Source organism: Phalacrocorax carbo, chromosome 26 (assembly GCF_963921805.1).
Source record: "Phalacrocorax carbo chromosome 26, bPhaCar2.1, whole genome shotgun sequence".
Lineage (NCBI taxonomy): Eukaryota > Metazoa > Chordata > Aves > Suliformes > Phalacrocoracidae > Phalacrocorax > Phalacrocorax carbo.
Genome location: NC_087538.1, coordinates 5,282,966 through 5,310,623, shown reverse-complemented (window position 1 = coordinate 5,310,623; position 27,658 = coordinate 5,282,966). Strand labels below are relative to the sequence as shown.

Genomic DNA, 27,658 nt, shown 5'->3' with positions numbered 1-27,658 from the left:
GAAGAAAAAGAGAAGCTCCCTTTAGCTGCACCGTGCGTGGAGGGAAGTGGGACACGCACCCCTTGGAGATGCCTACGGGGCTCAGCGGTCACCAGCAGAAGGGTCTGCAGACAGGACCCTGTCCTCAGGCAGCAGCATTGTCAGGGCCTAATCAGGGCTTATTAGCATTATCAGGGCTAATTAGCATGAATGACCCTGATCAGCCCCACCTAGGACCAGCTGATGGCCCAAGGGCTCTCCTTAAGCCCAGCCCAGGGTGCTGGGCTCTGTTGGGGGGGCCATGGCCAAGGCTGAGCTGCAGCCCATGGTTCCTCCTGATGTGCAGACTTGGTTCCTGCCTCGACCCGGGACCTGCCTCATCCCTCTGGCTTTGCCTGATGATCCGGACCCTTGGCGGAACGTGGCTGCTCTGCAGGACCCTTCCTCCCCATCAAGTAACCACAGAGGTGTCAAGGAGAGAATTTTTATTGAAAAAGCCTATTTTATGAGTACATTGGAATGCGTGGGGAGGTGGTAGATGTCAGGAACTGAGCGCCTGGCCAGAGACCACCCCCAGCCCTCCAACTGGCCCCGTTTGATGAGGCTTTGGGGGCTGGAGGTGAAGTAGAGAGGAAGAGGGTGGAGATGTGCGGCTCCTTCTCCCCAGACTCTCATCTCGGTTCTGGCACTGGGGGGTTTCTTTTCCCTATCTCAGGGGGGTTCTGACGCCCTCGGGTCCCAACAGCCTGGTTGGGTCGGACTCTGCCCGTAGCAGAAGCACAAGGGCGTCTCAGCGGAAGCGCCTTGCTTGGAGACATCACCTTAGGAGAGGCGAATGTGCCTTAGCCACGGCTACATCTTGTCGCAGGCTCCAGCAGGAGCGGGGATAGCTCTGCTCAGGTGGGGGGGCCGCCATGGCTTCACTGGGAGAGTCTCGGGGCGCCCTGGTGGCACGACGCAGCCGGCAGAGCCTTGGGCATTGATCATGGCTGCTCGTGGACAGCAGCATGGATTTCCCCGTCTTGGTCATGTCCTGCTGTCGGCGTGCGCGGGGCCTGTTGTACCGTAGGGAGGGTCGGCAGGGGGATGCAGGAAGGGAGCAGAGGCTACTCCTTGCTGGGGACGCGTGGGGGCGAAGGAGGTTACTTCAGGGTGAGCTGGCTTTTCTGTTCCACCTGGAACCAGGGACGGATCCTCTCCCCACTCAAGGGGTCCAGTGGGAAAGTGTGGAGCAGGTCTTGGTTGTCAGCGTTGAAGAAGGCTACCTTCCGTGCCGCGATGTCCAGGGAAACCCGAATCCTCCGGGGTCTCTTTGTGAGGCTGAGAACTGTGCGCTCAGGGGAGGTCAGAGCCCGATACTCTCCCTTCCAGTGACCAATAGCCCAGATCCCGTTTCGAGGATCCCGGTCGATCTCCCCCTTCCTCTCCGTGGACTCCTTGGCCACCCCCAGTGACCATTCCCCTCCTTCCTCCTTCCCCACATCCACATCCCAGAAGTATGTTCCGGAGGTGAATCCCTCCTGGCCCAGGACGCAGCGGTCGGTGTCGTATCTCTCGGGGTTATCTGGCACCTCTTGCTGCATGTTTCCACGCCGTACGCTCTTCCCACCATCCGAGAGGATGAGCTCTGGGTGCGCCGTGTCCGCGTCCAGCGTGACGTGCACTGCGGGGAGAGTGGGAGAGCTCAGCTGGAGACCCCCGTTGCCTTTGGGGTCTCCTCAGGTGGGCTCCCCTTGGAGAACTGATTTGTGGGACCTCAAGTGCCACAAAAAGAGAGACAGAAAAAGGGAGATGTGGTGGGGAAAGGGAGCGGGGGGCATCAGAGCAGTTGGGGCGTGGAGGCTCAGCCCTCCATTTACCCACCCCCCCACCAGCAGCACAGGGGAAGAGACCCATGGAGAGGCAAAGCCCCACACCCCGGTACCTTCTTCCACCGGCACAAAGGTCTTCCTCCACCCTGAAAGCAAAGAGACGTGGTCACAAGCAGGTGCGGTGGCATGAGGAGGGGCCGTGGGGTGATTTGGGGTGGTGGTCCCCAGCGCTGCAGACCACTCCCAGCCATGCTTGCCTTTCATGTACCCAAATTTACCTTATTTGACAACGTAGACTCACCAAAATGGGAACATGGACATCCTTCCTGGTCCAGTTTGGGGTTTTTAGTTAGCCCCTGGGAGTGTTTGCCATCACTCTTGGAGGGGGCTTGGTAACAAACCTGAGCAAGGCACATCCCATCCCCCTCGCCCCTCCCCCTGCCCCTGAATTCTGTGCTGTGTGAAAGACCACGCGGGTGGGGGAAGAGCAAGGATCAAACTTACGCAGCTCCGAGACATGTTTCTCTGAAAAAGAAAAGAGCAAGAACTGTTTTCAGTAAAAGCATGTGCTTGTTGGGCTCCAACCCTCATCCCCTGGTCCCTACGTAGCCACCAAAGCCACGGGTGTGTTAAGAGGTGCTTTGATGGTGCCAGAGCTCCAGAATCTGCCCAGGGAGGGGAGAGGGGATGGGAGGGGAAACCGGCTCGGAGGAAGGCCTTTGGGGCACCCAAAGGGCTGGGAGGAGTTGGTGGGGTTGGTGCCACCAGAGAGTTGGGCTCAAGCTCGTGGGAAGCTGGATGACGAAGGTCTGGGGAAGGTCGTCTCCTTTGTTTAGGGGGTTTTGGGGGTGGAGGGAGCAAAGCAGGGCTTGTGTATTTCCATCTCCCGACCCCTGGAAGGGAAATAACAATATAACTAAAAGCAGGAAGAAATAGGCGGGATTGCTGGCAAATGCTCATTTGGTGGTGGGAACTTGTCCAGGCACCCGAGGACCTCTTTGCTTTTCTGCTGCCTGGGGCTTTGGGAGTTGAGCTGAAGGAAGGGTTGGGTTGATGTTGGAAGGGGGGGCAGGTTTAATTTTGGGGGAAAACCTGCTGAACTGGTTGTCTGAAAGAGGGTTTTGATGGGCGGCGTGCCCTGATGCCAAGAGCAGAAGGGTGCCTGGGTCCTCCTCTCGCTTGAGGCCTCTCCGTCAGCCATGTGGCCATCAACGCTGGCGATTTGACGTTGGGCGCCAAGGGGAGATGGGGATTTATCGCTGTCTGGGGTGGCCTTTGGGGACAACCATGCCAAGGTGGGTTTCATTCCCTTGAGGATGAGGAAGCTGGTTTTCTTCCTCCATATTGCTACTCCTCCAAAGCCAGGGAGGCTGATTTTTGTTATTCCAGAATTCGGTTACCCCAAAGCCAAGCTCTCCTCAAAAGCCGTACCCGAGGTAGAATTCAACTCCTACAAACCTGCGGGCTACGGACGGGCTTCCTAAACCGCAGCCCATCTCCTCAGAGGTTTATTACCCAAAAATGAAGAGATTTGGTCTCCCCTAGGGTCGGTCACCCACGTTGGCCAGCCCCGATGGAGTCAGGCACTTGATCTGGTCCCGCATTTGCTCGCCCCCTCCCCGCTGCCTCATGAACTGCCGCCATGAAGCAAGCGTCCCTCTGCAGCTCGTATTTTCCCCTCAGCGACAGAAAAACCCCACATCACTTACGGATTTCGGCATCGCGTTTCCCTGGAAGGAAAAGCAGGAATAACTGTGAGAGGAAGTTTCCTTCCTGACAGGAACTTGTGAGCGGCCTGGGGTACGGGAATGGGGCGGCAGCTCCGCACCAACGGCATCACTGGCAGAGCGTGGTTAGAAAAGGGGAAACAGCAGGAGGAAAACAGGGATTTCCCTAATTCCGTGTCTATTTGGTGTGCTTTCAGAATTTAAATGAAGTCTTTTCAACCCTTCCCCACTCCTCATAATTCTTTCAAATGTCTTTTTGGTGTGAAATTACCCACCAAATGCCACTTTCAAGGCAAATCTCGGAGATGCACGCATGCGAGAGCCAACCCTCATCGCTATCAAAATATCCCCACTCTGTTGTCAAAAGTGCGGGAGAAAAATAAAGTGTCTCTTACCTAGTTCTCTGCTTTGGGCTGTAAGAGAGAAGAGAGAACATCACGTGGGTTACAGGAAGGTTTCTCCCACACCTACGTCACGCGAGGGTGACCCACAATGGGGACATTTCAGGTGTGTTTTGGGTCGGCTGATGCTGGATTTGGGGTCTGGTGTGACATGGGGGTGTCTGGTGGTGTTGGAGCTCTGCCTCCTGCGCCTGCAGCCCCGGGGTTTGCTTTGAGGCTGTGGTGGTTCCCCCTGGTCAAGGGCGTGAGCTCTTGGGGATGGAGATTCTGCGTTTGGGGCCTCCAAAGTGCTCTTTTTGGCATGTTTCAGTGGGACAGAGCTCGAGGGAGTCTGAAATGTGTGGGGGCAGCTGGTCCTCCCGTGAGCAGGTCCACGTCATTCCGTGTGCTCTTGGGTGCTCAGAGACCCTCTTGGGTGCCCCAAAGTCCCCTTGCTCCTGCCTAATGCCTTACCTCGTAGCCGTGAGATGAAAAGAGGGAAGGCAACCAGGGAAGCGAAGCAGGCAGCCAGGGTCACGAAGAAAGCCACCTTCCAGGGATATTCCTTTGGGAAAATGGAGTCTGGAATAGGAAAATTGCCCCAGTTGGGTTAATCTGGGATGCAATGACGGGTGTACGTTGTGTGTTGGAGTGAACGTGCCTTTCCGTAAACTTTGAGCATCTTTGTTGAAATATTTAGAACTGAGGTTGATATTTAAATAGAGTGTTCTTCAATTTTAATTAAAAAATCCCTGATTTATTCAAGGTTTCTTTACAAAACTACACTGAGACCAACTTTCTCCTAAAACAATAATTCAGTGTTCCTTGGCCTGGAATTGGTGGCATTTCTCCCTCTTTGCCTCCTGCCCCAGATGAACCCAGAACCGCACGGACTTTCACTCTGGGCACACCCAAGCCTGGTTTGTTTCTCCGGAGGCTGGTGTTGCTCTCCTGGAGAGGTGTGAGGGCTTTGGCCGTGGGCCAGGCCCTGTTGTGCAGGGATCTGGGGCCAGGCAGGTGGGGAGATGCTGGCGAGGAGCTGGGCTGCCCAGCAGAGAGAGACCAGAGGGGATTTGTGCGTGGGGGTGGGCAAATGGGACATGCCGGGGGCGCGTCTTGTAGACAACCCTGACTCCTGCCTTTTACCTGCTACCTGCAGCTCCACAGAGGCTTCTTCATAAGAATCCCCATCTTGGACGAGACACCGGTACTGTCCCTCATCGCTCAGCCGGGTGCTGAGGATCCTCAAGGAAACGTTCCCAACAGAGAGGCCCTCCTTTGACAGCTCTGTCCTCCCCCGGTATTGGGGCATCTGGGAGGAGTAGTCGTCCTGTCCATTGCTGTAGATGTGGACGAAGATGCGGGACTTTGACCAAAACCACAGGACGTCCATGTTCTCGGCATTCAGCCTCGGGGAGAGGCGGCAAGGCAGCACGACGTCTTCTCCCACGACGGCAGTGACCGGCTGGTCGGGTCCCAAGACCCTGAACTGGGCTGCGAAAGGTGGCGGGTGAGAAGAAGAGACGCCTGAGACACATGGGCACACGCGGTTCTGCTGCTGCCTCGACATGCACGTAATTGAGTTGGGTTTTTAAGGACTGTGGTTGGGTTCGTGGCACGTCTGGAAGTGCTGGAGGCAGAGCTTGGGGTCTTTTTAGACGGTCGAGGACTGGGCTGGCTCTGGAGCTCCACCCATGGAGATGACGGATCCCCAAACCCTCACCGCTTCGTAGGGCGCTTCCACCACCTCCCACGAGACCCCACACCTCGCTCTTTATCCCACCTGCCTTTTAAATACACCTTTTGCATCGTGTTAAGATGCCGGGGGGGAAAAATATATCCCAAAGGGTGGGTGTCACGGAAGAAGTTCTGGAGCTCCTTACCGCCCTCCAGCTCAGGGACGAGAAAGGCACAGGAGAAAATCACAGCACGAGCCAGGGCAGAGGTGACGCGAGGGAGGCAGGGGCGTGAGGAAACCAGCACCTTCCCATCCGCTTTCACTGGGGAAAGATGAACGGAGGGGAACGACAAATCCATTTAACACAACCGCGGGGGCGGTGCCGAGAGCACCCATCTGAAGGGGGTTTTGTAGATGAAGCCTGGACAGAAAACGCTGGAGAACTCGGCACTGGTGAAAAAGCGTGTAGGGTGGGTGGGATCAGTGGGCTCCCTGCACCAAGCCCTGCTCAGAGCGGGCCGAGGGGCTGGGTAGCTCTGGGTCCTGCCCGCGTGAGCTTGGTACCTCCAGGGATGGAGGTGCCCCTCCTCCCTCGACCTTTTCCCACCCACCCACAGAATAAAATACCCCCATTCTGCTGTCTCTGACGGTGCTCTTTGCACAGCCCGGGCTCAGGTCCGGCACTGCTGTCACAACTCTGCAAGGGCTCAGGGCTTCCCGCAAAGCCGGGAGGGCAGGAGGGAGAAAGGGGCAGTTTGGGGTGGTGGGAGCTGATTTTTGCAACCATGGGGCAGGGTTGAACAGGCTGCGCTCTTAAACAGAACCACAACAAACCATCCCATAAATCCCCGCACCCCAAAACCCCCACCCCCATTCAGATTTGGCCCTGGGCTGGGTCCCCTGGTTGGGGGAGGTCCCCAAAGGTCCCCGTGGGGACCCCCATGGCCGGCTGCACCCCTGGGGGCCCCTTCCACCCGCGTGCCCCCCGATGCCCGCCCAAGCGCCCTGCCCTACCAGCCCTGCCTGCTGGGGTGCAGGCAGCCATCGCTCCTGGCGGGGGTGGGCTGCGGTGCTGCGCTCCTGCCCCCCGCCGTGGGGCTGGGAAGGGGGAGACAACAGCGCAGCCCCACAAGGGACCTGAAACCGAAAGCAGAATTCCCTTTCTCTTCGTGCGTTATGGCTTCTGGGAAGGGAGGTGGAGCAGATCCGGGCGGGCACAAGCCCATAACTGCCTCCGAGACAAGGTCAAAGTACAAACCCTCAGGTCACACCTCCCCCTCTGTCCGTCCGTCCGTCCGTCCCGGGTGCATCGTCGCTGCTGCCCAAGGGCCGAGCGTGCAGCCGACCCCTGCCTGTGCGATTTACATCTCTCTCTCTATATATATATATATATGCAGTGCAGGCATTGCCTTTGCAAGAGCGTTTTTTCCCTCAAAGTCACGCTTGTGATGTCACTGAACAACAGGCACCAGCAAAGACTGGAGGGACAACCTCTGAGCTCGTCCTAAAGGAGCCGTGGCCTTGGTCTGGAAAGCTGCTGGCTGATAAGGGCATGAGTCACAGCTCCCTTCCTCTCCCTTGAGCTGAGATACCGCCAGGAACTTCCTTAAAGCCTTTCAACGAGCTCACAGGTATCTCCCGCGGCCCCTCCCACGCAAAAAATAGGGAAAACAGCTTTTTGGGAGGGCTAAATCTCAGGATCAGCTGCAGCGAGCTCTTCTTTAATTTCCCACGACAGCTTTGCTGCCGTCCACGCCTCCGCCTCTGCCTGTCCAACGCGCGGCGTGTTTAGGATGGGGGTGAGGTTGGAAGCCAGCACCGGGCTGGGGTCGGCACCAGGAATAAACCTTTCGTTGCACCTTCCCCCGTCACTTCTGCACCAGGAATAAACCTTTCCGGGCACTTTTCCCCTTCGGTTTTGCCCCTTGTGCCACCTTTTGTTCTAATAAAGCGGAGCCCCAGTAAAAACAGACGCGTGGGAGCAGCTCAGAGAGTTTATTCTTTCCCATTTCGACACCCCAGGGAAGGGCATTTGCCAGACGTGGCTGCACTTATCAGTTTGAGGAGCCGAGGAGGAAAACAAGGTTAAATACAAAAAGCAAAGAAAGAGTTAAAAACCCACCCAGCAGAAGAGAAAAATCCCCCTCCTTTTGTTTCAGGCATTCCCACGCATTCCCTGGGTGCAACCACGTTGCCCCCAAGCCGCCCCCACCTCACGGGCCTCACGCACAGCCCACCCTTGGCTTTATCGATGGGTATCATTTGTTCAAAATGCAGAGCTCTGGGGATTTCTCACAGAGAAATGACTGCTGGGAATCAGCTTTCCTTGCCCGCCTGCCCCCATCGTGCTGAAAGCCTTGCACGGCGCCGGCTGGCGTCAGCGGGGACGAGGCACAAAGCACCGTTCTGGCCCCTCAGGACCACGTTTCTCAGCTGCGTCTCCTCCCAACCGGGGGGGGGATGGGAGCGGGAAGAAGAGTGAAAGCCCCGTTGATGAACCTGAGCTTAAGGAAGGCAAAGCTACGCCCAAAGAGGTGGGGACTGGCAGCGGGTCGAGGGTTTGAGAGGGGAAAAGCAGAAAGAAGTCGACACGTGACGCTGCAGGAATCATTTTGCGCGGCCGAAGGCGCCCTAAGCGAGAGCGAAAGGGGCAAAGCCCTTACCCAGCGCCGCCGCGGCCTCGTAGCCTCCGGCATCACCCCGAGGGACAACATCACCCCTGGGGGAGCACCATCCCCGCCATAGCCCCAGACAAAATGGGACTTTTTCTAAGCAAGCGCGAGCCACGTTGGGCTGGCAAAACAGAACCTGGCGGCCAGAGAAGGGAGGGGAGAGAGAGGGGAGCGCCTGTTTTACGCCTCTGACCTTGGAGAAGAGCCGAGAGGCTGATCAAAGGGAACATCCCGCCTCAGGAGGCACCGAGAGCTGGGTCACAGAGCCTGTAGTCAAAGGGAACCATGAGTCGGGGTGTTGGCAAGAGCTAACACGGAGGGGCCTCTAGGTGAACTCTCCCCATTAGAGCGCCCAGCATCCCCCAAAGCAGGGCAGAAACCCCCCTGCTCCAACGAGCCCCTCGCTCTCGGAGCACGCGTGGGGCACTGACAGGCAGCTGAACCTCTCGAGCGGAGCGAGACGAGGCCTGAGCAGCAGCTCGATGGGCGGCAGTGCGGGTGTGGGCTGTCACGGGCACAGGGCGCTGTGCCAACGCCTCGCAGCGCACGGCAGCTCTGTGCAGTCACCGCCCAGCCCCCAGCCCAGCCCCCAAACGGGCCCATCCAAACCCCGCGGCTCTGGGCGGGGGTTGGCGTTTTGCAGCGCGGGCGAAGGAACCCGCTCTTCGGGACCCCAGCTCTGGGGGCCCCGGCGGGGCCCGTGGCAGCCACCGCACCGCGCCTGCCTCACCCTTGGCCTGGCCCAGCGCCCGCTCCTCCCAGTGCTCTGCAGCTTCTTTGCTGAGGGCTCCAGCTCCAGCGTGAATTTCATTCCCTGCAGAGGCTCGAGAGGGGCGCGGGGGTCGCTCCTGTCGTGCCCCCGCTGAGCGGGCGGTCGCCACCTCCCCCCGCCGCCGATTCGGCGCCTTCTGGGCCCAGAAGTTCCCTTTCACCGCTGGGGACGTCCCCCCTGGCCTCCCCTTACCTCCCCCCCTCTCTGCGGCAGGGCGGCCCCGCTGCCAGGCTTTCCGCAGGCCCTCGCCAGCGCGGCGTGCGTTGCCGATACCCTCTCGCCCGGCCCCAGCGTTATTTACTGCCTCGGGAAGGTTCTCAGGGGTCAGTTGCCACCCCTCACGCTGACCCTCTCTTAACCACGACTAACTCCTGCGCTACCCCGCCGCATCCCAGAAGAACAGGCACGTTTGCCGTCGCAATTCCCCCCTTTGGGAGTTGCAGACGTTTCACCCGGGACGTCCATAATCTGTGGCCCGTGTTACGCTGCCGACAAAGACAGGCCTCGGCATCGCCGCCTTCATGCGGCTCGTTGTCGTTGCCAGGGTGGGCGTCGCAACCCCTGGAACAACCGAACCCGGGACCAAACCGCCCTGCGAGGGACCGTCCACCCGCCCTTCCAAACCCGAAGTCTGTGGCTCTCCGTCCCAGGCCGAGCGCGGCGCCCGCTCCCCAGGACCTGCCCGGCTTTCTGGCTTACAGGAATAACAGGAGGAGAATCGGGTCCCACGTGCTGCGGCTGCTGTTGTGGCTCTGTCCGTGTGTGAGGAGCACGTACCGTCTGCTCTCGGCCCTCTGCGGGCCTTGACCAAAGGCACTGACCTCCCTGCCGGGCCCGGGGGCCGCATCCTGCGGGGTTTCTGCTCCGGTGCGCCTCAGGTGGGGACACAAGGAGAAATACTCGAGGTGTTGGGCACCTTCCCGAAGCCCGGACCTAACTTCAGAACGAAACTGGCCTCTAATCCTTCACTTTCTGCTGGCGGCATTACCACAGTTAGAGTTTTGGCCTCCGTGTCTCTATCACCGTCCCCCACAAAACTGCGATACCTGCAACGGAGAGCGCGCCCTGTGCACGGCCTAAATCCGCATAAGCCATGCCCGGAGCCCAGGCACGACTCACGACTCGCCCCTTTCCAAGGGCTTTTGTTCTGTTTCCCCACAGCCCACGTACCTGGTGGGCGTCCTGCCCCGAGCCGGCTGTGACGAGCCCGCGGCCCCCCTCCATCAAGCCTGGCTGCCGCAGATGTAGTCAGGAGGGCTCGAGAGGCTCCTTCCCAACGTCCTGCCACAGGTCCCGCGTGCCACGTCCTTAGACAGAGCCCCTCTCCCGACCCAAATTTGGGGGCCGCAGGAGCCGGGCCTAAGGGTGAGCTCAGCTCACCTCTTCAGGGAAGACAAAACCTGCCCTGGAGGAATCCCATCCTCTTTAAGACACTCTTTCCCTACTGACTCTGTCGGGCCCGGCTCACGATTTAGGCTTCCATCAGGCCTCCCCTGCGGTATTTCAAAAGGGCCGACCCTTTCTCTGGGTCTCGCTGCAACCCCTGCTCTCGGCGACGCGGCCGGGAGAGCGTCCGGCCGCTTGAGCTGCTCTTCCTGACAAATTCTGCTCACCTGCCTTTGCTTCGTTTGCCTCATTCTTTCCACCTTCCCACTAGACCGCGGCCTCCACGGTGTGTGTCCGTCCCGCTGCCTCGCGCATCGCCTTCCCAGTGAGCGGATGACTTTTGCCACCAGACGGGCTCCTCGCTCTGAGGGCGTTCCAATCGGCATCCCGAAACCAGGGCTTATTCCTTCCAGTGCCACTGGGACTGCTTCTCCAGCCTGAGGGGTGCCACAGGGAGAGGCTTCTGGCCACCCAGAACGAGCAGCCACCAGCACCAGCCCATACGCCCCGGCGCCCTACGCGCGGCCGGCCCCTGGCACGGCATCCTTGCCTTAGGTACCTTTGCAGCCCACCCTGCGGGGCTTTCGCCGCACCGCACGGGCAGGCAGCCGCCCCTCGGGCGAGAGGAATGCCTCTTCCCTTCCAGGCGCCTTGCTCAGAGCCCCTCGCGCCGGGGCTGGGAGCTTCTCCCCGAGAACGCCTCGGTGCCGGCCGGAGGTCCTGCGACCGCGCGGATCCCTGGCGGGTCAGGAGCTCCTCGGTCCCCCCTGCGCCGCCAGAGCTCTCCCCGAAACCGGGACCGACCCTCCTGGGCGCGAGGCAGCGGCGAGAAGCAGGCCCTCCCTTCCCTGCAGCGCCGGGCGCAGGGGGGACGCTGCCGCCTCCCGCGCCCACCGGCTGGGCTTGGCTTTGGCATTTATCCATGGCGGGTAACGCCCCGCGCCCACCCGACCCGGAGCCGGTGACGGGACCCGCCGCCCCCTTCTTCCAGCGCTCGGCAGCCTCCCTGCTTTTCTAAACAGCTCAGGCTCCGGCGCGAATCGGAGCCAGGGCAGAGGCTCGAGGGGAGCGGGGGGGTCGGTCCTTTCCTGCCCCAACGGGGTCGGTGGTGGTCGATGAGGTGGGACGTGTTGGTGAAGCTCAGCCCGCACTCGGGGCACTTGTGGGGCCTCTCCCCGGTGTGGAGCTTCTTGTGGAGCTTGAGGTTGAACCTCCGCGTGAAGCTCTTCCCGCACTCGGAGCAGAGGTGGGACCTCTCGGCCGCGCGCGGGCCCCGCTGGAGGAGCTCCGGGCTTATCGCCGGGCCCCGGGGCTCGGCGGGTCCCTCCGGCCGCCGGGACGCGAGGTCGGAGCCCTCGCCGAAGCCCTTCCCGCGGCCGGGGCGCTGGTGGCCGCGGGGCTGCCGCTGGTGGCCCGGGCTCTTCCGGCAGCCGAAGCTTCGCCGCCGCTCGTGCGCCCGCTCCTCGCCGGGGAACGTCCCCCCGGGCGCCTCCGAGGCGGCCGCAGGAGGAGGCGGCCGCGCCGGCCCCTCGCCAGGCCACGGCCCCGCTCCCGGCCGCTCCGGGGGGGCTTTGTGCTCCTCGGGACCCCGACGCCCGCCCCCGCCCTCCATCCTCGAGCTGGACCCGCCTCGTCCTCCTTGCTGGGGGTCTCCGGGCTGGGAAGTCTCTCGGTGGCCGCCGTCACCTGCTGAGAGAACGGGGCCGAGGTGTGACCGCCCCACCTGCAACACCGGGGGGGGTCTCCAAGGTGGGAGGATGGTGGGAATCACACCACGGTTTGGGCTGGAGGGACCTTTTGAGGCCATCGAGTCCAAGCCCCTGCCACGAGCGGGGACATCTCCCACTAGAGCAGGTCGCTCCGAGCCCCGTCCAACCGGGCCTTGGGTGTCTCCAGGGATGGGGCATCGACCACCTCCCCGGGGAGCCTGGGCCGGGGCTTCACCACCCTCGGCGTGAAACATTTCGTCCTTAGGTCCGGCCTAAACCCACCCTCCTTTAGTTTAAAACCATCCCCCCTTGTCCTGTCACATCAGGCCTTGCTAAAGAGGTCGCCCCCCACCCTTCCTATGGTCTCCCTTTAAGAGGCCGCATGGAGGCCTCCCCGCAGCCGCCGCCTCCCCAGGACGGAGAGCCCCAACTCCCCCAGCCCGGCCCCGCCGCAGAGGGGCTCCGGCCCTGGGAGCGTTTCCGTGGGCAGCATTTCCTGCGTCGCCTGGGAGGATCCGCTCCGCGGCCTCCCCGGCACCGAGCGGAGGCCGACGGGGCGGCGCCTCCCCGGGCCCCCCTTTCTACCCTTTTATAAAGACGGGCACAACATTCCCCTTCTTCCAGTCCCAGGGACGTCACCCGGCGGCCACGACTTCCCAGATATGGGATATCTGGGATACGCAGGGTCACCGCATCATAAGGTTGGGAGAGACCTCGAGGATCATCAAGTCCAACCTCAACCCAACCTCCCCAAGGCCTCCTAAACCATGTCGAGGGCCGCGTCTGCGCGGTGTTTGAACCCCCCCAGGGACGGTGACTCCCCCACCTCTCGGGGCAGCCTCTGCCAGGGCCTGACAACACTTTTGGTGAAGAAATTGTTCCTAATCTTCACTCTAAACCTCCCCTGGCGCAGCCTGAGGCCGTTCCCTCTCGTCCTGTCACTGGTGACTTGGGAGCAGAGACCAGCCCCCCCCTCACTCCAGCCCCTCTCAGGCAGCTGCAGAGAGCGAGAAGGGCTCCCCTCAGCCCCCCCTTCTCCAGGCTAAACCCCCCCAGCCCCCCCAGCCGCCCCCCAGCACACTTGTGCTCCAGACCCTGTCCCCACCCAGCTGCCCTTCTCTGGACACGCTCCAGCCCCTCCAGGCCCTTCTTGTCCCGAGGGGCCCAAACCTGAGCCCAGCATTCGAGGTGGGGCCTCCCCAGGGCCGAGCACAGGGGCCCCATCCCTGCCCGGCCCCTGCTGGCCACACCAGGGCTGACACAAGCCCGGGGGCTGGTGGCCTCCTTGGCCACCCGGGCACTGCTGGCTCATGCCCAGCCGGCTGTCAGCCAGCACCCCCAGGGCCTTCTCCGCCGGGCACTTCCCAGCCCCTCTGCCCCGGGCCTGGGGCGCTGCCTGGGGTTGGGGTGACCCAAGGGCAGGACCCAACACCGAGCCTCGCTGACCCCACAAGGCCTCCACCACCCAACGTAGCACAGCACACCAGCAAACGGGGGGTCCCCGCACCCCCGCGACCCTCCCGCCCGGCGCCGGGCGCAGCTCGAACCCAACCGAAGCCAGTTTCACCAGGACGGGCCCAAGAAGTCAAGGTTACCTGGTGGGACCGTGGTCTGGCGGCTGCTCTGCTGCGTGTGCCGGGGCGGCGACGCCGCTCGGCCGCCCTCCCCCTCCTTGCTGTGGACCTTCTTGTGGGCGTTACAGCGGAAGTTTTGGGTGAAACCCTTCCCGCAGACGGGACACTTGAAGGGTTTCTCGCCCGTGTGGACCGTCTTGTGCCTCACCAGGTCGGAGCTTTTCCGGAAGCTCTTCCCGCAATCCCGGCACTTGTAGGGTCTCTCGCCCGTGTGGACGCGGCGGTGCATGAGGAGATATTGCTGCCGGGCGAAGCACTTCCCGCAGTCGGGACAGACGTAGGGTTTCTCATCGGTGTGGACCACCTGGTGGGAGATGAGGTGGGAGCTTTGGCTGAAGCTCTTCCCGCAATCCAAGCACTTGTAGGGCTTCTCCCCGCGGTGGAGCATCTCGTGGATGAGCAGCGGGGAGCCGTCGTTGAAGCCCTTCCCGCAGAGGGAGCACTTGTAGGGCCGCTCGCCCGTGTGGAGGCGCTGGTGGCGGACGAGGTGGTTCCTCCAGTTGAAGACCCGGCCGCACTCCTCGCACTTGTGCAGCTTCCGCTTGGGTTTCGGCTTCGGCTGGGACCCGCTTCCGCCCAGCTCATCCGCGTTGCCTTGGTTGGCCGTTTCTCCCCACCTCACCCCAACGCCGTCGCCTCCCGGCCTCCAGATCCCGCAGCCTTCGTCCCGCGTTGCCTCCTCATCTTCAGCAGCGCCTTCCACCGCCCCCGCGCCTTGCTCCACCTTCACCACGACCTTCTCGGGGTTCCTCTCCTTGCTCGTCCACCCCATACCTGTGGGGACGAGAGAGGGGGACGGTGGGGGGTGGCGGGGGTGGGGGGTGGCGGTGGGGGGTCACCACCGCGCCCGCGGCCGCCCCTTCAACGCGCCCGGTCGCGCCGAGCTCTCGCCCGGCCATGGCGGACGCCGCGGGGGGCTGACGGAGCCCCCGCCGGCCGAGGGTCTGACCCCCAGCCGAGCCGGGGAGGGGGTTGGGGGGCGATGGGGGATGGGGGGGCGCATCCCCAAGGGAAAAACCCGGCTCCGGAGCGGGGACCTTCCCACCATTTCATGTCTCCGGCGTTTCGCTGCCCGATCCCGCTGCCCGCGCGCAGCCCCCCCCGCCACCGGCGCGTCCCTCCGAGGGGGCTTCGGCGACCCCCCCCAAAAAAACCCTCCCCCCCCCGTATATATTAAAAAAAGCGGGGGGAAATGGGTTTTCCACGCTGTTCCAACGCGGTGGGGGGATGCGGTGGGGGGACACGCCGGTGGGGGGGATGCGACCCGCGGGTGGTGCCCCCCTCCCCCAAACCCACCTCCCCTGTCTCGGTGCCCACCGCCCCGCCGAGCTCTGGGTGCAGGGTGGGGGGGTGGGGGTGAAGGGGGGGGTGTCCCCAGCGCCGCTGCCGCCGCCGCCCCCTCCCACCGCTCGGCGGCTCAGCCTTGTCCCAGCCCCTTCCTGCGCCTCCGCACACGCAGCCGGGCTGCAACCGGCCCCCGGGGCGGGGGGGGCGGGGGGCGGGGGCGGGGGCGTCCTCCCCCGCCACTCCTCCCCCCGGGCACAGAGGGGCGGGGGGGGGCGGGGGAGCCCCGTCCCCTCCCCCTCCCCGGGGGAGAGCATCACCCTCGGGGCAGCTGCACCCCCACCCCCCCCCGGCGAGCATCAGTGGGGGAGGGGGGAGTCCCTGCCTCGGGGGGTGTCACCTTTGGGTGACCGGCGCCCCCCGGAGAGCGTCGCTCCTGGGGGGGGGGAGCAGCCATGGGGGGGAATCACCCGTGGGGGGGGGCATCATGTCCAGGAGAGCCCCCTCCAACTCCAAACATCACTCCTGGGGGGGGCAGCACCCCTGCGGGGGGATTACCTATGGGGGGGCATCGTCCCTGGGGGGGCATCGTGTCCAGGAGAGCCCCCTCCAACCTCGACATCACCCCTGGGGGGGGCAGCACCCATGGGGAGGCATCATCCTTGTGGGGACATTGACCTTGGGGGGCATCGTGTCCCGGAGAGTCCCACCCAACCCAAAACATCACCCCTGGGGGGGCAGCACCCACGGAGCAGGCACTGCACTTGGGAGGCATCATGTCCAGGAGACCCCCTCCGACCCAGCACATCACCCGTGGAGGGGCATCACCCATGGGGGGGGCATCACTCACGGAGGGGCATCACCCATGGAGGGGCATCACTCATGCAAGGGGATCACCCATGGGGGGGCAGCACCCACGTGGGGGGCAGCACCCCCGGAGGAGTGGAAGGGGAACAAGCCGAGAGCTTGCGGGTAGAAATCAAGGGGCAGCGGAATAACGGCGACCCTGATGCGGGCGTTGGCTCCAGCCCACCTGGTGAGGAAGAGGAAGTTGGTGAAGGCTCCGCAGACCCCTGGAAGGAGCCTCACGGTGGCGGGCCCTGGTCCTCGTGGGGGGGACCCCCAACCACCCTGAGATTCGCTGGAGAAGCAACATGGTGAGAAGCAACGCGGGAGGTTCCCACGGAGCATCGAGGACCCCAGACCCCCAGAACACTGTGGGGGTCGGGGAGGGGCCTCCGGAGACCCAACCCCCCGGCTCGAGCAGGGACACCCAGGGCAGGGGGCACGTGACCGCGTCCCGCGCCCCTCGCGGTGCTCCCCAGGGGGCTGCGCTGGGGCCAGCCCTGGTCAACAGCGTCTCTTGGGGTCTGTGGGGTCCCTTCCCTGGGGACATTCACCCCCCGCCTGGCCGCGGCCCTGGGCCCCTGCTCTGGGGGGGCCTGCTCAAGCGGGGGGTGGGACGGGGTGAGCTCCAGAGGGTCCTTCCAGCCCCCACCAGTCTGTGATTCTGTGACCATCACCCAAGGGAGACCATCACCCATGGAGGGGGCGTCATCCTCAGGTGACCATCACCCAAGGGAGACCATCACCCATGGAGGGGGCACCATCCTCAGGTGACCATCACCCAAGGGAGACCATCACCCATGGAGGGCGCCTCATCCTCAGGTGACCATCACCCAAGGGAGACCATCACCCATGGAGGGGGCGTCATCCTCAGGTGACCATCACCCAAGGGAGACCATCACCCACGGAGGGGGCGTCACCCTCACGTGACCATCACCCAAGGGAGACCATCACCCACGGAGGGGGCGTCACCCTCACGTGACCATCACACGAGGGAGACCATCACCCATGGAGGGGGCACCATCCTCAGGTGACCATCACCCAAGGGAGACCATCACCCATGGAGGGGGTGTCACCCTCACGTGACCATCACCCAAGGGAGACCATCCATCTCCCAGGGGTTCAGCAAGGCCCCGCTGGGTGCAGCCTGGCCTTGCGTTTCTTGAACCATCTCTGGGTGCAGAAAGGGGTGACGGGAAGAGAGAACCAGCATCTGCTGAGGTTTTTCCCCCCCAACAACTGCAAATGTATTGGGGGTCGGTGAGATTTGGGGTTTAAAAGCCGCTGCCAGGGCAGGTCGGGGCTCTGCTGCCGACTTCCTCCAGCTCAGCCAGAAGCTGAAGAAAAAGAGAAGCTCCCTTTAGCTGCACCGTGCGTGGAGGGAAGTGGGACACGCACCCCTTGGAGATGCCTACGGGGCTCAGCGGTCACCAGCAGAAGGGTCTGCAGACAGGACCCTGTCCTCAGGCAGCAGCATTGTCAGGGCCTAATCAGGGCTTATTAGCATTATCAGGGCTAATTAGCATGAATGACCCTGATCAGCCCCACCTAGGACCAGCTGATGGCCCAAGGGCTCTCCTTAAGCCCAGCCCAGGGTGCTGGGCTCTGTTGGGGGGGCCATGGCCAAGGCTGAGCTGCAGCCCATGGTTCCTCCTGATGTGCAGACTTGGTTCCTGCCTCGACCCTGGACCTGCCTCATCCCTCTGGCTTTGCCTGATGATCCGGACCCTTGGCGGAACGTGGCTGCTCTGCAGGACCCTTCCTCCCCATCAAGTAACCACAGAGGTGTCAAGGAGAGAATTTTTATAGGAAAAGCCTATTTTATGAGTACATTGGAATGCGTGGGGAGGTGGTAGGTGTCAGGAACTGAGCGCCTGGCCAGAGACCACCCCCAGCCCTTCAACTGGCCCCGTTTGATGAGGCTTTGGGGGCTGGAGGTGAAGTAGAGAGGAAGAGGGTGGAGATGTGCGGCTCCTTCTCCCCAGACTCTCATCTCGGTTCTGGCACTGGGGGGTTTCTCTTCCCTATCTCAGGGGGGTTCTGACGCCCTCGGGTCCCAACAGCCTGGTTGGGTCGGACTCTGCCCGTAGCAGAAGCACAAGGGCGTCTCAGCGGAAGCGCCTTGCTTGGAGACATCACCTTAGGAGAGGCGAATGTGCCTTAGCCACGGCTACATCTTGTCGCAGGCTCCAGCAGGAGCGGGGATAGCTCTGCTCAGGTGGGGGGGCCGCCATGGCTTCCCTGGGAGAGTCTCGGGGCGCCCTGGTGGCACGACGCAGCCGGCAGAGCCTTGGGCATTGATCATGGCTGCTCGTGGACAGCAGCATGGATTTCCCCGTCTTGGTCATGTCCTGCTGTCGGCGTGCGCGGGGCCCGTCGTCCCGTGGGGAGGGTCGGCAGGGGGATGCAGGAAGGGAGCAGAGGCTCCTCCTCGCTGGGGACGCGTGGGGGCGAAGGAGGTGACCTCAGGGTGAGTTGGGCGGACAGGCCCACGCGGAACCAGGGACGGATCCTCTCCCCACTCAAGGGGCCCATTGGGAAGGTGTAGAGCAGGTCTTGGTTGTCAGCGTTGAAGAAGGCTACCTTCTGTGCCTCAGTGTCCAGGTAAACCCGAATTGTCCGGGGTCTCTTTGTGAGGCTGAGAAATGTACTGTATGGGGAGGTCAGAGCCCGATACTCTCCCTTCCAGTGATCAATAGCCCAGATCCCGTTTCGAGGATCCAGCTTGATCCATCCCTTCCTCTCCGTGGACTCCTTGGCCACCCCCAATGCCCAGAGCCCTCCTTCCTCCACCCCCACATCCACATCCCAGAAGTATCTCCCGGAGGTGAATCCCTCCTGGCCCAGGACGCAGGGGTAGGTGTCGTATCTCTCGGGGTTATCTGGCACCTCTTGCCGCGTGTCTCCCCACCGTACGCTCTTCCCACCATCCGAGAGGATGAGCTCTGGGTGCGCCGTGTCCGCGTCCAGCGTGACGTGCACTGCGGGGAGAGGGGGAGAGCTCAGCTGGAGACCCCCGTTGCCTTTGGGGTCTCCTCAGGTGGGCTCCCCTTGGAGAACTGATTTGTGGGACCTCAAGTGCCACAAAAAGAGAGAGAGAAAAAGGGAGATGTGGTGGGGAAAGGGAGCGGGGGGCATCAGAGCAGTTGGGGCGTGGAGGCTCAGCCCTCCATTTACCCACCCCCCCACCAGCAGCACAGGGGAAGAGACCCATGGAGAGGCAAAGCCCCACACCCCGGTACCTTCTTCCACCGGCACAAAGGTCTTCCTCCACCCTGAAAGCAAAGAGACGTGGTCACAAGCAGGTGCGGTGGCATGAGGAGGGGCCGTGGGGTGATTTGGGGTGGTGGTCCCCAGCGCTGCAGACCACTCCCAGCCATGCTTGCCTTTCATGTACCCAAATTTACCTTATTTGACAACGTAGATTCACCAAAATGGGAACATGGACATCCTTCCTGGTCCAGTTTGGGGGTTTTAGTTAGCCCCTGGGAGTGTTTGCCATCACTCTTGGAGGGGGCTTGGTAACAAACCTGAGCAAGGCACATCCCATCCCCCTCGCCCCTCCCCCTGCCCCTGAATTCTGTGCTGTGTGAAAGACCACGCGGGTGGGGGAAGAGCAAGGATCAAACTTACGCAGCTCCAAGACATGTTTCTCTGAAAAAGAAAAGAGCAAGAACTGTTTTCAGTAAAAGCATGTGCTTGTTGGGCTCCAACCCTCATCCCCTGGTCCCTACGTAGCCACCAAAGCCACGGGTGTGTTAAGAGGTGCTTTGATGGTGCCAGAGCTCCAGAATCTGCCCAGGGAGGGGAGAGGGGATGGGAGGGGAAACCGGCTCGGAGGAAGGCCTTTGGGGCACCCAAAGGGCTGGGAGGAGTTGGTGGGGTTGGTGCCACCAGAGAGTTGGGCTCAAGCTCGTGGGAAGCTGGATGACGAAGGGTTGGGGAAGGTCGTCTCCTTTGTTTAGGGGGTTTTGGGGGTGGAGGGAGCAAAGCAGGGCTTGTGTATTTCCATCTCCCGACCCCTGGAAGGGAAATAACAATTTAACTAAAAGCAGGAAGAAATAGGCGGGATTGCTGGAAAATGCTCATTTGGTGGTGGGAACTTGTCCAGGTGCCCGAGGACCTCTTTGCTTTTCTGCTGCCTGGGGCTCTGGGAGTTGAGCTGAAGGAAGGGTTGGGTTGATGTTGGAAGGGGGGGCAGGTTTAATTTTGGGGGAAAACCTGCTGAACTGGTAGTCTGAAAGAGGGTTTTGATGGGCGGCGTGCCCTGATGCCAAGAGCAGAAGGGTGCCTGGGTCCTCCTCTCGCTTGAGGCCTCTCCGTCAGCCATGTGGCCATCAACGCTGGCGATTTGACGTTGGGCGCCAAGGGGAGATGGGGATTTATCGCTGTCTGGGGTGGCCTTTGGGGACAACCATGCCAAGGTGGGTTTTATTCCCTTGAGGATGAGGAAGCTGGTTTTCTTCCTCCATATTGCTACTCCTCCAAAGCCAGGGAGGCTGATTTTTGTTATTCCAGAATTCGGTTACCCCAAAGCCAAGCTCTCCTCAAAAGCCGTACCCGAGGTAGAATTCAACTCCTACAAACCTGCGGGCTACGGACGGGCTTCCTAAACCGCAGCCCATCTCCTCAGAGGTTTATTACCCAAAAGTGAAGAGATTTGGTCTCCCCTAGGGTCGGTCACCCACGTTGGCCAGCCCCGATGGAGTCAGGCACTTGATCTGGTCCCGCATTTGCTCGCCCCCTCCCCGCTGCCTCATGAACTGCCGCCATGAAGCAAGCGTCCCTCTGCAGCTCGTATTTTCCCCTCAGCGACAGAAAAACCCCACATCACTTACGGATTTCGGCATCGCGTTTCCCTGGAAGGAAAAGCAGGAATAACTGTGAGAGGAAGTTTCCTTCCTGACAGGAACTTGTGAGCGGCCTGGGGTACGGGAATGGGGCGGCAGCTCCGCACCAACGGCATCACTGGCAGAGCGTGGTTAGAAAAGGGGAAACAGCAGGAGGAAAACAGGGATTTCCCTAATTCCGTGTCTATTTGGTGTGCTTTCAGAGTTTAAATGAAGTCTTTTCAACCCTTCCCCACCCCTCGTAATTCTGTCAAATGTCTTTTTGGTGTGAAATTACCCACCAAATGCCCCTTTCAGGGCAAATCTAGGAGATTCATGCATGCGAGAGCCAACCCTCATCGCTATCAAAACATCCCCACTCTATTGTCAAAAGTGGGGGAGAAAAATAAAGTGTCTCTTACCAAGTTGTGAGGCTTGTTGGGCTGTAAGAGAGAAGAGAGAACATCACGTGGGTTAAAGGAAGGTTTCTCCCACGCCTACGTCACGCGAGGGTGACCCACAATGGGGACATTTCAGGTGTGTTTTGGGTTGGCTGATGCTGGATTTGGGGTTTGGTGTGACATGGGGGTGTCTGGTGGTGTTGGAGCTCTGCCTCCTGCGCCTGCAGCCCCGGGGTTTGCTTTGAGGCTGTGGTGGTTCCCCCTGGTCAAGGGCATGAGCTCTTGGGGATGGAGATTCTGCGTTTGGGGCCTCCAAAGTGCTGTTATTGGCATGTTTCAGTGGGACAGAGCTCGAGGGAGTCTGAAATGTGTGGGGGCAGCTGGTCCTCCCGTGAGCAGGTCCACGTCATTCCGTGTGCTCTTGGGTGCTCAGAGACCCTCTTGGGTGCCCCAAAGTCCCCTTGCTCCTGCCTAATGCCTTACCTCGTAGCCGTGAGATGAAAAGAGGGAAGGCAACCAGGGAAGCGAAGCAGGCAGCCAGGGTCACGAAGAAAGCCACCTTCCAGGGATATTCCTTTGGGAAAATGGAGTCTGGAATAGGAAAATTGCCCAAATTGGGTTAATCTGGGATGCACTGACGGGTGTACGTTGTGTGTTGGAGTGAACGTGCCTTTCCGTAAACTTTGAGCATCTTTGTTGAAATATTTAGAAATGACGTGATATAGAATATTCTACTTTTTTTAATTAAAAACTCAATGATTTAGCCATGCAAAACAATGCTGTCACCAACTTTCTCCTAAAACAGTACTTGGATGCTCCTGATGTGATCCCTGATGCTCCACAGACCAGCTCCTCCTCCATCACACGCTCGTGATCCATGGAGCGCCACAGCCCAAGGGACCCGCCTGGGGCTGCAACAGCCCCCCATGACCAGAACCCTCCTCAGGGGCAGCCCACAATGATTGCGGGCATAAAATTCAGGGGCGAATCCCCTCATTTCCCACGTCTGGCTTTTAACAGCTCAATGCTGGTGGCCAATCACCTGAGATATAAATGGGCGCCTCCTTCTCCTGGGGAAGCCGCGTGTTCCTGACGGAACAGGACACGTTTTGTTCTGCGTTTCTTTGGATGATGATGGACTTCTCCACTTCAAAGAGGCCGCTCTGGTCTTGGGAGTCGGACTGGGTGACGGGCGGGAGCTGCTGGCCCTGGACATCTCTCCACACCATCTCAGGCTTTGGGTACCAGCCGGTCGCTCGACACCTCACTCGCACTCCCCCATCCTGGGCATCCTCCACGGAGAGGAGGGGGCTGGAACCTGAAGCTGGGACCAAAACCCCCACCTCTGTCAGCCAAACCGAGCGCCCGTCCCGGAGGAGACCTTCCCACGGCTCCTTCCACCCACAGCCACAGAGTCAGGGCAGCCCTGGCGAAAGACTCACGGAAACCTCTGAGCTTGGCCTGGAATTGGTGGCATTTCTCCCTCTTTGCCTCCTGCCCCAGATGAACCCAGAACCGCACGGACTTTCACTCGGGGCACACCCAAGCCTGGTTTGTTTCTCCGGAGGCTGGTGTTGCTCTCCTGGAGAGGTGTGAGGGCTTTGGCCGTGGGCCAGGCCCTGTTGTGCAGGGATCTGGGGCCAGGCAGGTGGGGAGATGCTGGCGAGGAGCTGGGCTGCCCAGCAGAGAGAGACCAGAGGGGATTTGTGCGTGGGGGTGGGCAAATGGGACATGCCGGGGGCGCGTCTTGTAGACAACCCTGACTCCTGCCTTTTACCTGCTACCTGCAGCTCCACAGAGGCTTCTTCATAAGAATCCCCATCTTGGACGAGACACTGGTACTGTCCCTCATCGCTCAGCCGGGTGCTGAGGATCCTCAAGGAAACGTTCCCAACAGAGAGGCCCTCCTTTGACAGCTCTGTCCTCCCCCAGTATTGGGGATTCTGCAAGGAGTAGTCGTCCTGCCCGCTGTGGTGATAGTGGACGTGGATGGAGGATGTGGACCGAAACCACAGGACGTCCATGTTCTCGGCGTTCAGCCTCGGGGAGAGGAGGCAAGGCAGCACGACGTCTTCTCCCACGACGGCAGTGACCGGCTGGTCGGGTCCCAAGACCCTGAACTGGGCTGCGAAAGGTGGCGGGTGAGAAGAAGAGACGCCTGAGACACACGGGCACACGCGGTTCTGCTGCTGCCTCGACGTGCACGTAATTGAGTTGGGTTTTTAAGGACTGTGGTTGGGTTCGTGGCACGTCTGGAAGTGCTGGAGGCAGAGCTTGGGGTCTTTTTAGACGGTCGAGGACTGGGCTGGCTCTGGAGCTCCACCCATGGAGATGACGGATCCCCAAACCCTCACCGCTTCGTAGGGCGCTTCCACCACCTCCCACGAGACCCCACACCTCGCTCTTTATCCCACCTGCCTTTTAAATACACCTTTTGCATCGTGTTAAGATGCCGGGGGGAAAAAATATATCCCAAAGGGTGGGTGTCACGGAAGAAGTTCTGGAGCTCCTTACCGCCCTCCAGCTCAGGGACGAGAAAGGCACAGGAGAAAATCACAGCATGAGCCAGGGCAGAGGTGACGCGAGGGAGGCAGGGGCGTGAGGAAACCAGCACCTTCCCATCCGCTTTCACTGGGGAAAGATGAACGGAGGGGAACGACAAATCCATTTAACACAACCGTGGGGGCGGTGCCGAGAGCACCCATCTGAAGGGGGTTTTGTAGATGAAGCCTGGACAGAAAACGCTGGAGAACTCGGCACTGGTGAAAAAGCGTGTAGGGTGGGTGGGATCAGTGGGCTCCCTGCACCAAGCCCTGCTCAGAGCGGGCCGAGGGGCTGGGTAGCTCTGGGTCCTGCCCGCGTGAGGTTGGTACCTCCAGGGATGGAGGTGCCCCTCCTCCCTCGACCTTTTCCCACCCACCCACAGAATAAAATACCCCCATTCTGCTGTCTCTGACGGTGCTCTTTGCACAGCCCGGGCTCAGGTCCGGCACTGCTGTCACAACTCTGCAAGGGCTCAGGGCTTCCCGCAAAGCCGGGAGGGCAGGAGGGAGAAAGGGGCAGTTTGGGGTGGTGGGAGCTGATTTTTGCAACCATGGGGCAGGGTTGAACAGGCTGCGCTCTTAAACAGAACCACAACAAACCATCCCATAAATCCCCGCACCCCAAAACCCCCACCCCCATTCAGATTTGGCCCTGGGCTGGGTCCCCTGGTTGGGGGAGGTCCCCAGATGTCCCCGTGGGGACCCCCATGGCCGGCTGCACCCCTGGGGGCCCCTTCCACCCGCGTGCCCCCCGATGCCCGCCCAAGCGCCCTGCCCTACCAGCCCTGCCTGCTGGGGTGCAGGCAGCCATCGCTCCTGGCGGGGGTGGGCTGCGGTGCTGCGCTCCTGCCCCCCGCCGTGGGGCTGGGCAGGGGGAGACAACAGCGCAGCCCCACAAGGGACCTGAAACCGAGAGCAAAATTCCCTTTCCCTTCGTGCGTTATGGTTCTGGGAAGGGAGGTGGGGCAGATCCGGGCGGGCACAAGCCCATAACTGCCTCCGAGACAAGGTCAAAGTACAAACCCTCAGGTCACACCTCCCCCTCTGTCCGTCCGTCCGTCCGTCCGTCCCGGGTGCATCGTCGCTGCTGCCCAAGGGCCGAGCGTGCAGCCGACCCCTGCCTGTGCGATTTACATCTCTCTCTCTATATATATATATATGCAGTGCAGGCATTGCCTTTGCAAGAGCGTTTTTTCCCTCAAAGTCAGGCTTGTGATGTCACTGAACAACAGGCACCAGCAAAGACTGGAGGGACAACCTCTGAGCTCGTCCTAAAGGAGCCGTGGCCTTGGTCTGGAAAGCTGCTGGCTGATAAGGGCATGAGTCACAGCTCCCTTCCTCTCCCTCGAGCTGAGATACCGCCAGGAACTTCCTTAAAGCCTTTCAACGAGCTCACAGGTATCTCCCGCGGCCCCTCCCACGCAAAAAATAGGGAAAACAGCTTTTTAGGAGGGCTAAATCTCAGGATCAGCTGCAGCGAGCTCTTCTTTAATTTCCCACGACAGCTTTGCTGCCGTCCACGCCTCCGCCTCTGCCTGTCCAACGCGCGGCGTGTTTAGGATGGGGGTGAGATTGGAAGCCAGCACCGGGCTGGGGTCGGCACCAGGAATAAACCTTTCGTTGCACCTTCCCCCGTCACTTCTGCACCAGGAATAAACCTTTCCGGGCACTTTTCCCCTTCGGTTTTGCCCCTTGTGCCACCTTTTGTTCTAATAAAGCGGAGCCCCAGTAAAAACAGACGCGTGGGAGCAGCTCAGAGAGTTTATTCTTTCCCATTTCGACACCCCAGGGAAGGGCATTTGCCAGACGCGGCTGCAATTATCGGTTTGAGGAGCAGAGGAGGAAAACAAGGTTAAATACAAAAAGCAAAGAAAGAGTTAAAAACCCACCCAGCAGAAGAGAAAAATCCCCCTCCTTTTGTTTCAGGCATTCCCACGCATTCCCTGGGTGCAACCACGTTGCCCCCAAGCCGCCCCCACCTCACGGGCCTCACGCACAGCCCACCCTTGGCTTTATCGATGGGTATCATTTGTTCAAAATGCAGAGCTCTGGGGATTTCTCACAGGGAAATGACTGCTGGGAATCAGCTTTCCTTGCCCGCCTGCCCCCATCGTGCTGAAAGCCTTGCACGGCGCCGGCTGGCGTCAGCGGGGACGAGTCACAAAGCACCATTCTGGCCCCTCAGGACCACGTTTCTCAGCTGCGTCTCCTCCCAACCGGGGGGGATGGGAGCGGGAAGAAGAGTGAAAGCCCCGTTGATGAACCTGAGCTTAAGGAAGGCAAATCTATGCCCAAAGAGGTGGGGACTGGCAGCGGGTCGAGGGTTTGAGAGGGGAAAAGCAGAAAGAAGTCGACACGTGACGCTGCAGGAATCATTTTGCGCGGCCGAAGGCGCCCTAAGCGAGAGCGAAAGGGGCAAAGCCCTTACCCAGCGCCGCCGCGGCCTCGTAGCCTCCGGCATCACCCCGAGGGAGAACATCACCCCTGGGGGAGCACCATCCCCGCCATAGCCCCAGACAAAATGGGACTTTTTCTAAGCAAGCGCGAGCCACGGCGGGCTGGCAAAACAGAACCTGGCGGCCAGAGAAGGGAGGGGAGAGAGAGGGGAGCGCCTGTTTTACGCCTCTGACCTTGGAGAAGAGCCGAGAGGCTGATCAAAGGGAACATCCCGCCTCAGGAGGCACCGAGAGCTGGGTCACAGAGCCTGTAGTCAAAGGGAACCATGAGTCGGGGTGTTGGCAAGAGCTAACACGGAGGGGCCTCTAGGTGAACTCTCCCCATTAGAGCGCCCAGCATCCCCCAAAGCAGGGCAGAAACCCCCCTGCTCCAACGAGCCCCTCGCTCTCGGAGCACGCGTGGGGCACTGACAGGCAGCTGAACCTCTCGAGCGGAGCGAGACGAGGCCTGAGCAGCAGCTCGATGGGCGGCAGTGCGGGTGTGGGCTGTCACGGGCACAGGGCGCTGTGCCAACGCCTCGCAGCGCACGGCAGCTCTGTGCAGTCACCGCCCAGCCCCCAGCCCAGCCCCCAAACGGGCCCATCCAAACCCCGCGGCTCTGGGCGGGGGTTGGCGTTTTGCAGCGCGGGCGAAGGAACCCGCTCTTCGGGACCCCAGCTCTGGGGGCCCCGGCGGGGCCCGTGGCAGCCACCGCACCGCGCCTGCCTCACCCTTGGCCTGGCCCAGCGCCCTCTCCTCCCAGTGCTCTGCAGCTTCTTTGCTGAGGGCTCCAGCTCCAGCGTGAATTTCATTCCCTGCAGAGGCTCGAGAGGGGCGCGGGGGTCGCTCCTGTCGTGCCCCCGCTGAGCGGGCGGTCGCCACCTCCCCCCGCCGCCGATTCGGCGCCTTCTGGGCCCAGAAGTTCCCTTTCACCGCTGGGGACGTCCCCCCTGGCCTCCCCTTACCTCCCCCCCTCTCTGCGGCAGGGCGGCCCCGCTGCCAGGCTTTCCGCAGGCCCTCGCCAGCGCGGCGTGCGTTGCCGATACCCTCTCGCCCGGCCCCAGCGTTATTTACTGCCTCGGGAAGGTTCTCAGGGGTCAGTTGCCACCCCTCACGCTGACCCTCTCTTAACCACGACTAACTCCTGCGCTACCCCGCCGCATCCCAGAAGAACAGGCACGTTTGCCGTCGCAATTCCCCCCTTTGGGAGTTGCAGACGTTTCACCCGGGACGTCCATAATCTGTGGCCCGTGTTACGCTGCCGACAAAGACAGGCCTCGGCATCGCCGCCTTCATGCGGCTCGTTGTCGTTGCCAGGGTGGGCGTCGCAACCCCTGGAACAACCGAACCCGGGACCAAACCGCCCTGCGAGGGACCGTCCACCCGCCCTTCCAAACCCGAAGTCTGTGGCTCTCCGTCCCAGGCCGAGCGCGGCGCCCGCTCCCCAGGACCTGCCCGGCTTTCTGGCTTACAGGAATAACAGGAGGAGAATCGGGTCCCACGTGCTGCGGCTGCTGTTGTGGCTCTGTCCGTGTGTGAGGAGCACGTACCGTCTGCTCTCGGCCCTCTGC

The 27,658-nt window shown here is 61.4% G+C and overlaps 4 protein-coding genes across 14 annotated transcripts in view; all 4 read right to left on the bottom strand.

Annotated features, from left to right (window-relative positions):
• Nucleotides 1–449: 449 nt before the first annotated feature.
• Nucleotides 450–6,744, bottom strand: LOC135317622 (butyrophilin subfamily 1 member A1-like). 3 transcript variants are annotated; one of them, XM_064474018.1, is made up of 9 exons: nt 6,590–6,744; nt 5,781–5,897; nt 5,044–5,391; nt 4,372–4,479; nt 3,913–3,930; nt 3,500–3,520; nt 2,295–2,315; nt 1,904–1,936; nt 450–1,642 (listed from the first exon to the last, which is right to left on the bottom strand). In XM_064474018.1, the coding sequence occupies exons 1-9, from the start codon at nt 6,618–6,620 to the stop codon at nt 1,122–1,124; spliced, it is 1,218 nt and encodes a 405-aa protein (XP_064330088.1). In that variant the 5' UTR covers nt 6,621–6,744; the 3' UTR covers nt 450–1,121. The 3 variants fall into 3 exon arrangements, with proteins under 3 accessions (XP_064330088.1, XP_064330091.1, XP_064330089.1); XM_064474021.1 differs by lacking the exon at nt 1,904–1,936; XM_064474019.1 differs by lacking the exon at nt 2,295–2,315.
• Nucleotides 6,745–8,261: 1,517 nt separating this feature from the next.
• Nucleotides 8,262–15,246, bottom strand: LOC135317609 (zinc finger and SCAN domain-containing protein 2-like). Of its 2 annotated transcripts, none has more exons than XM_064473970.1 (3): nt 15,045–15,246; nt 13,710–14,522; nt 8,262–12,091 (listed from the first exon to the last, which is right to left on the bottom strand). In XM_064473970.1, the coding sequence occupies exons 2-3, from the start codon at nt 14,518–14,520 to the stop codon at nt 11,322–11,324; spliced, it is 1,581 nt and encodes a 526-aa protein (XP_064330040.1). In that variant the 5' UTR covers nt 14,521–14,522; nt 15,045–15,246; the 3' UTR covers nt 8,262–11,321. The 2 variants fall into 2 exon arrangements, with proteins under 2 accessions (XP_064330040.1, XP_064330039.1); XM_064473969.1 differs by having other exon boundaries at nt 8,262–12,094; nt 15,045–15,245.
• A 2,420-nt stretch (nt 15,247–17,666) lies between these two features.
• The window catches only part of LOC135317600 (butyrophilin subfamily 1 member A1-like), a 72,322-nt gene continuing 62,330 nt past the window's right edge, over nt 17,667–27,658 (bottom strand). For 6 of the 8 annotated variants that reach the window (XM_064473929.1, XM_064473931.1, XM_064473932.1 and 3 more), the window contains 2 exons: nt 19,121–19,153; nt 17,667–18,859 (listed from right to left, as the gene is read on the bottom strand). In XM_064473929.1, coding sequence (XP_064329999.1) covers nt 18,180–18,859; nt 19,121–19,153 — 713 coding nt within the window. In that variant the 3' untranslated portion in view covers nt 17,667–18,179. Of the gene's footprint in view, nt 19,154–20,716; nt 20,738–27,658 lie in introns of all 8 variants that reach the window. The other 2 variants (XM_064473930.1, XM_064473944.1) reach the window with 2 other exon arrangements.
• On the bottom strand, nt 21,500–24,266 carry LOC135317626 (butyrophilin subfamily 1 member A1-like). Its single transcript, XM_064474027.1, has 5 exons — nt 24,045–24,266; nt 23,623–23,739; nt 22,886–23,233; nt 22,151–22,432; nt 21,500–21,699 (listed from the first exon to the last, which is right to left on the bottom strand). Exons 1-5 carry the CDS (start codon nt 24,202–24,204, stop codon nt 21,515–21,517), a joined length of 1,092 nt encoding a protein of 363 aa, XP_064330097.1. The 5' UTR covers nt 24,205–24,266; the 3' UTR covers nt 21,500–21,514.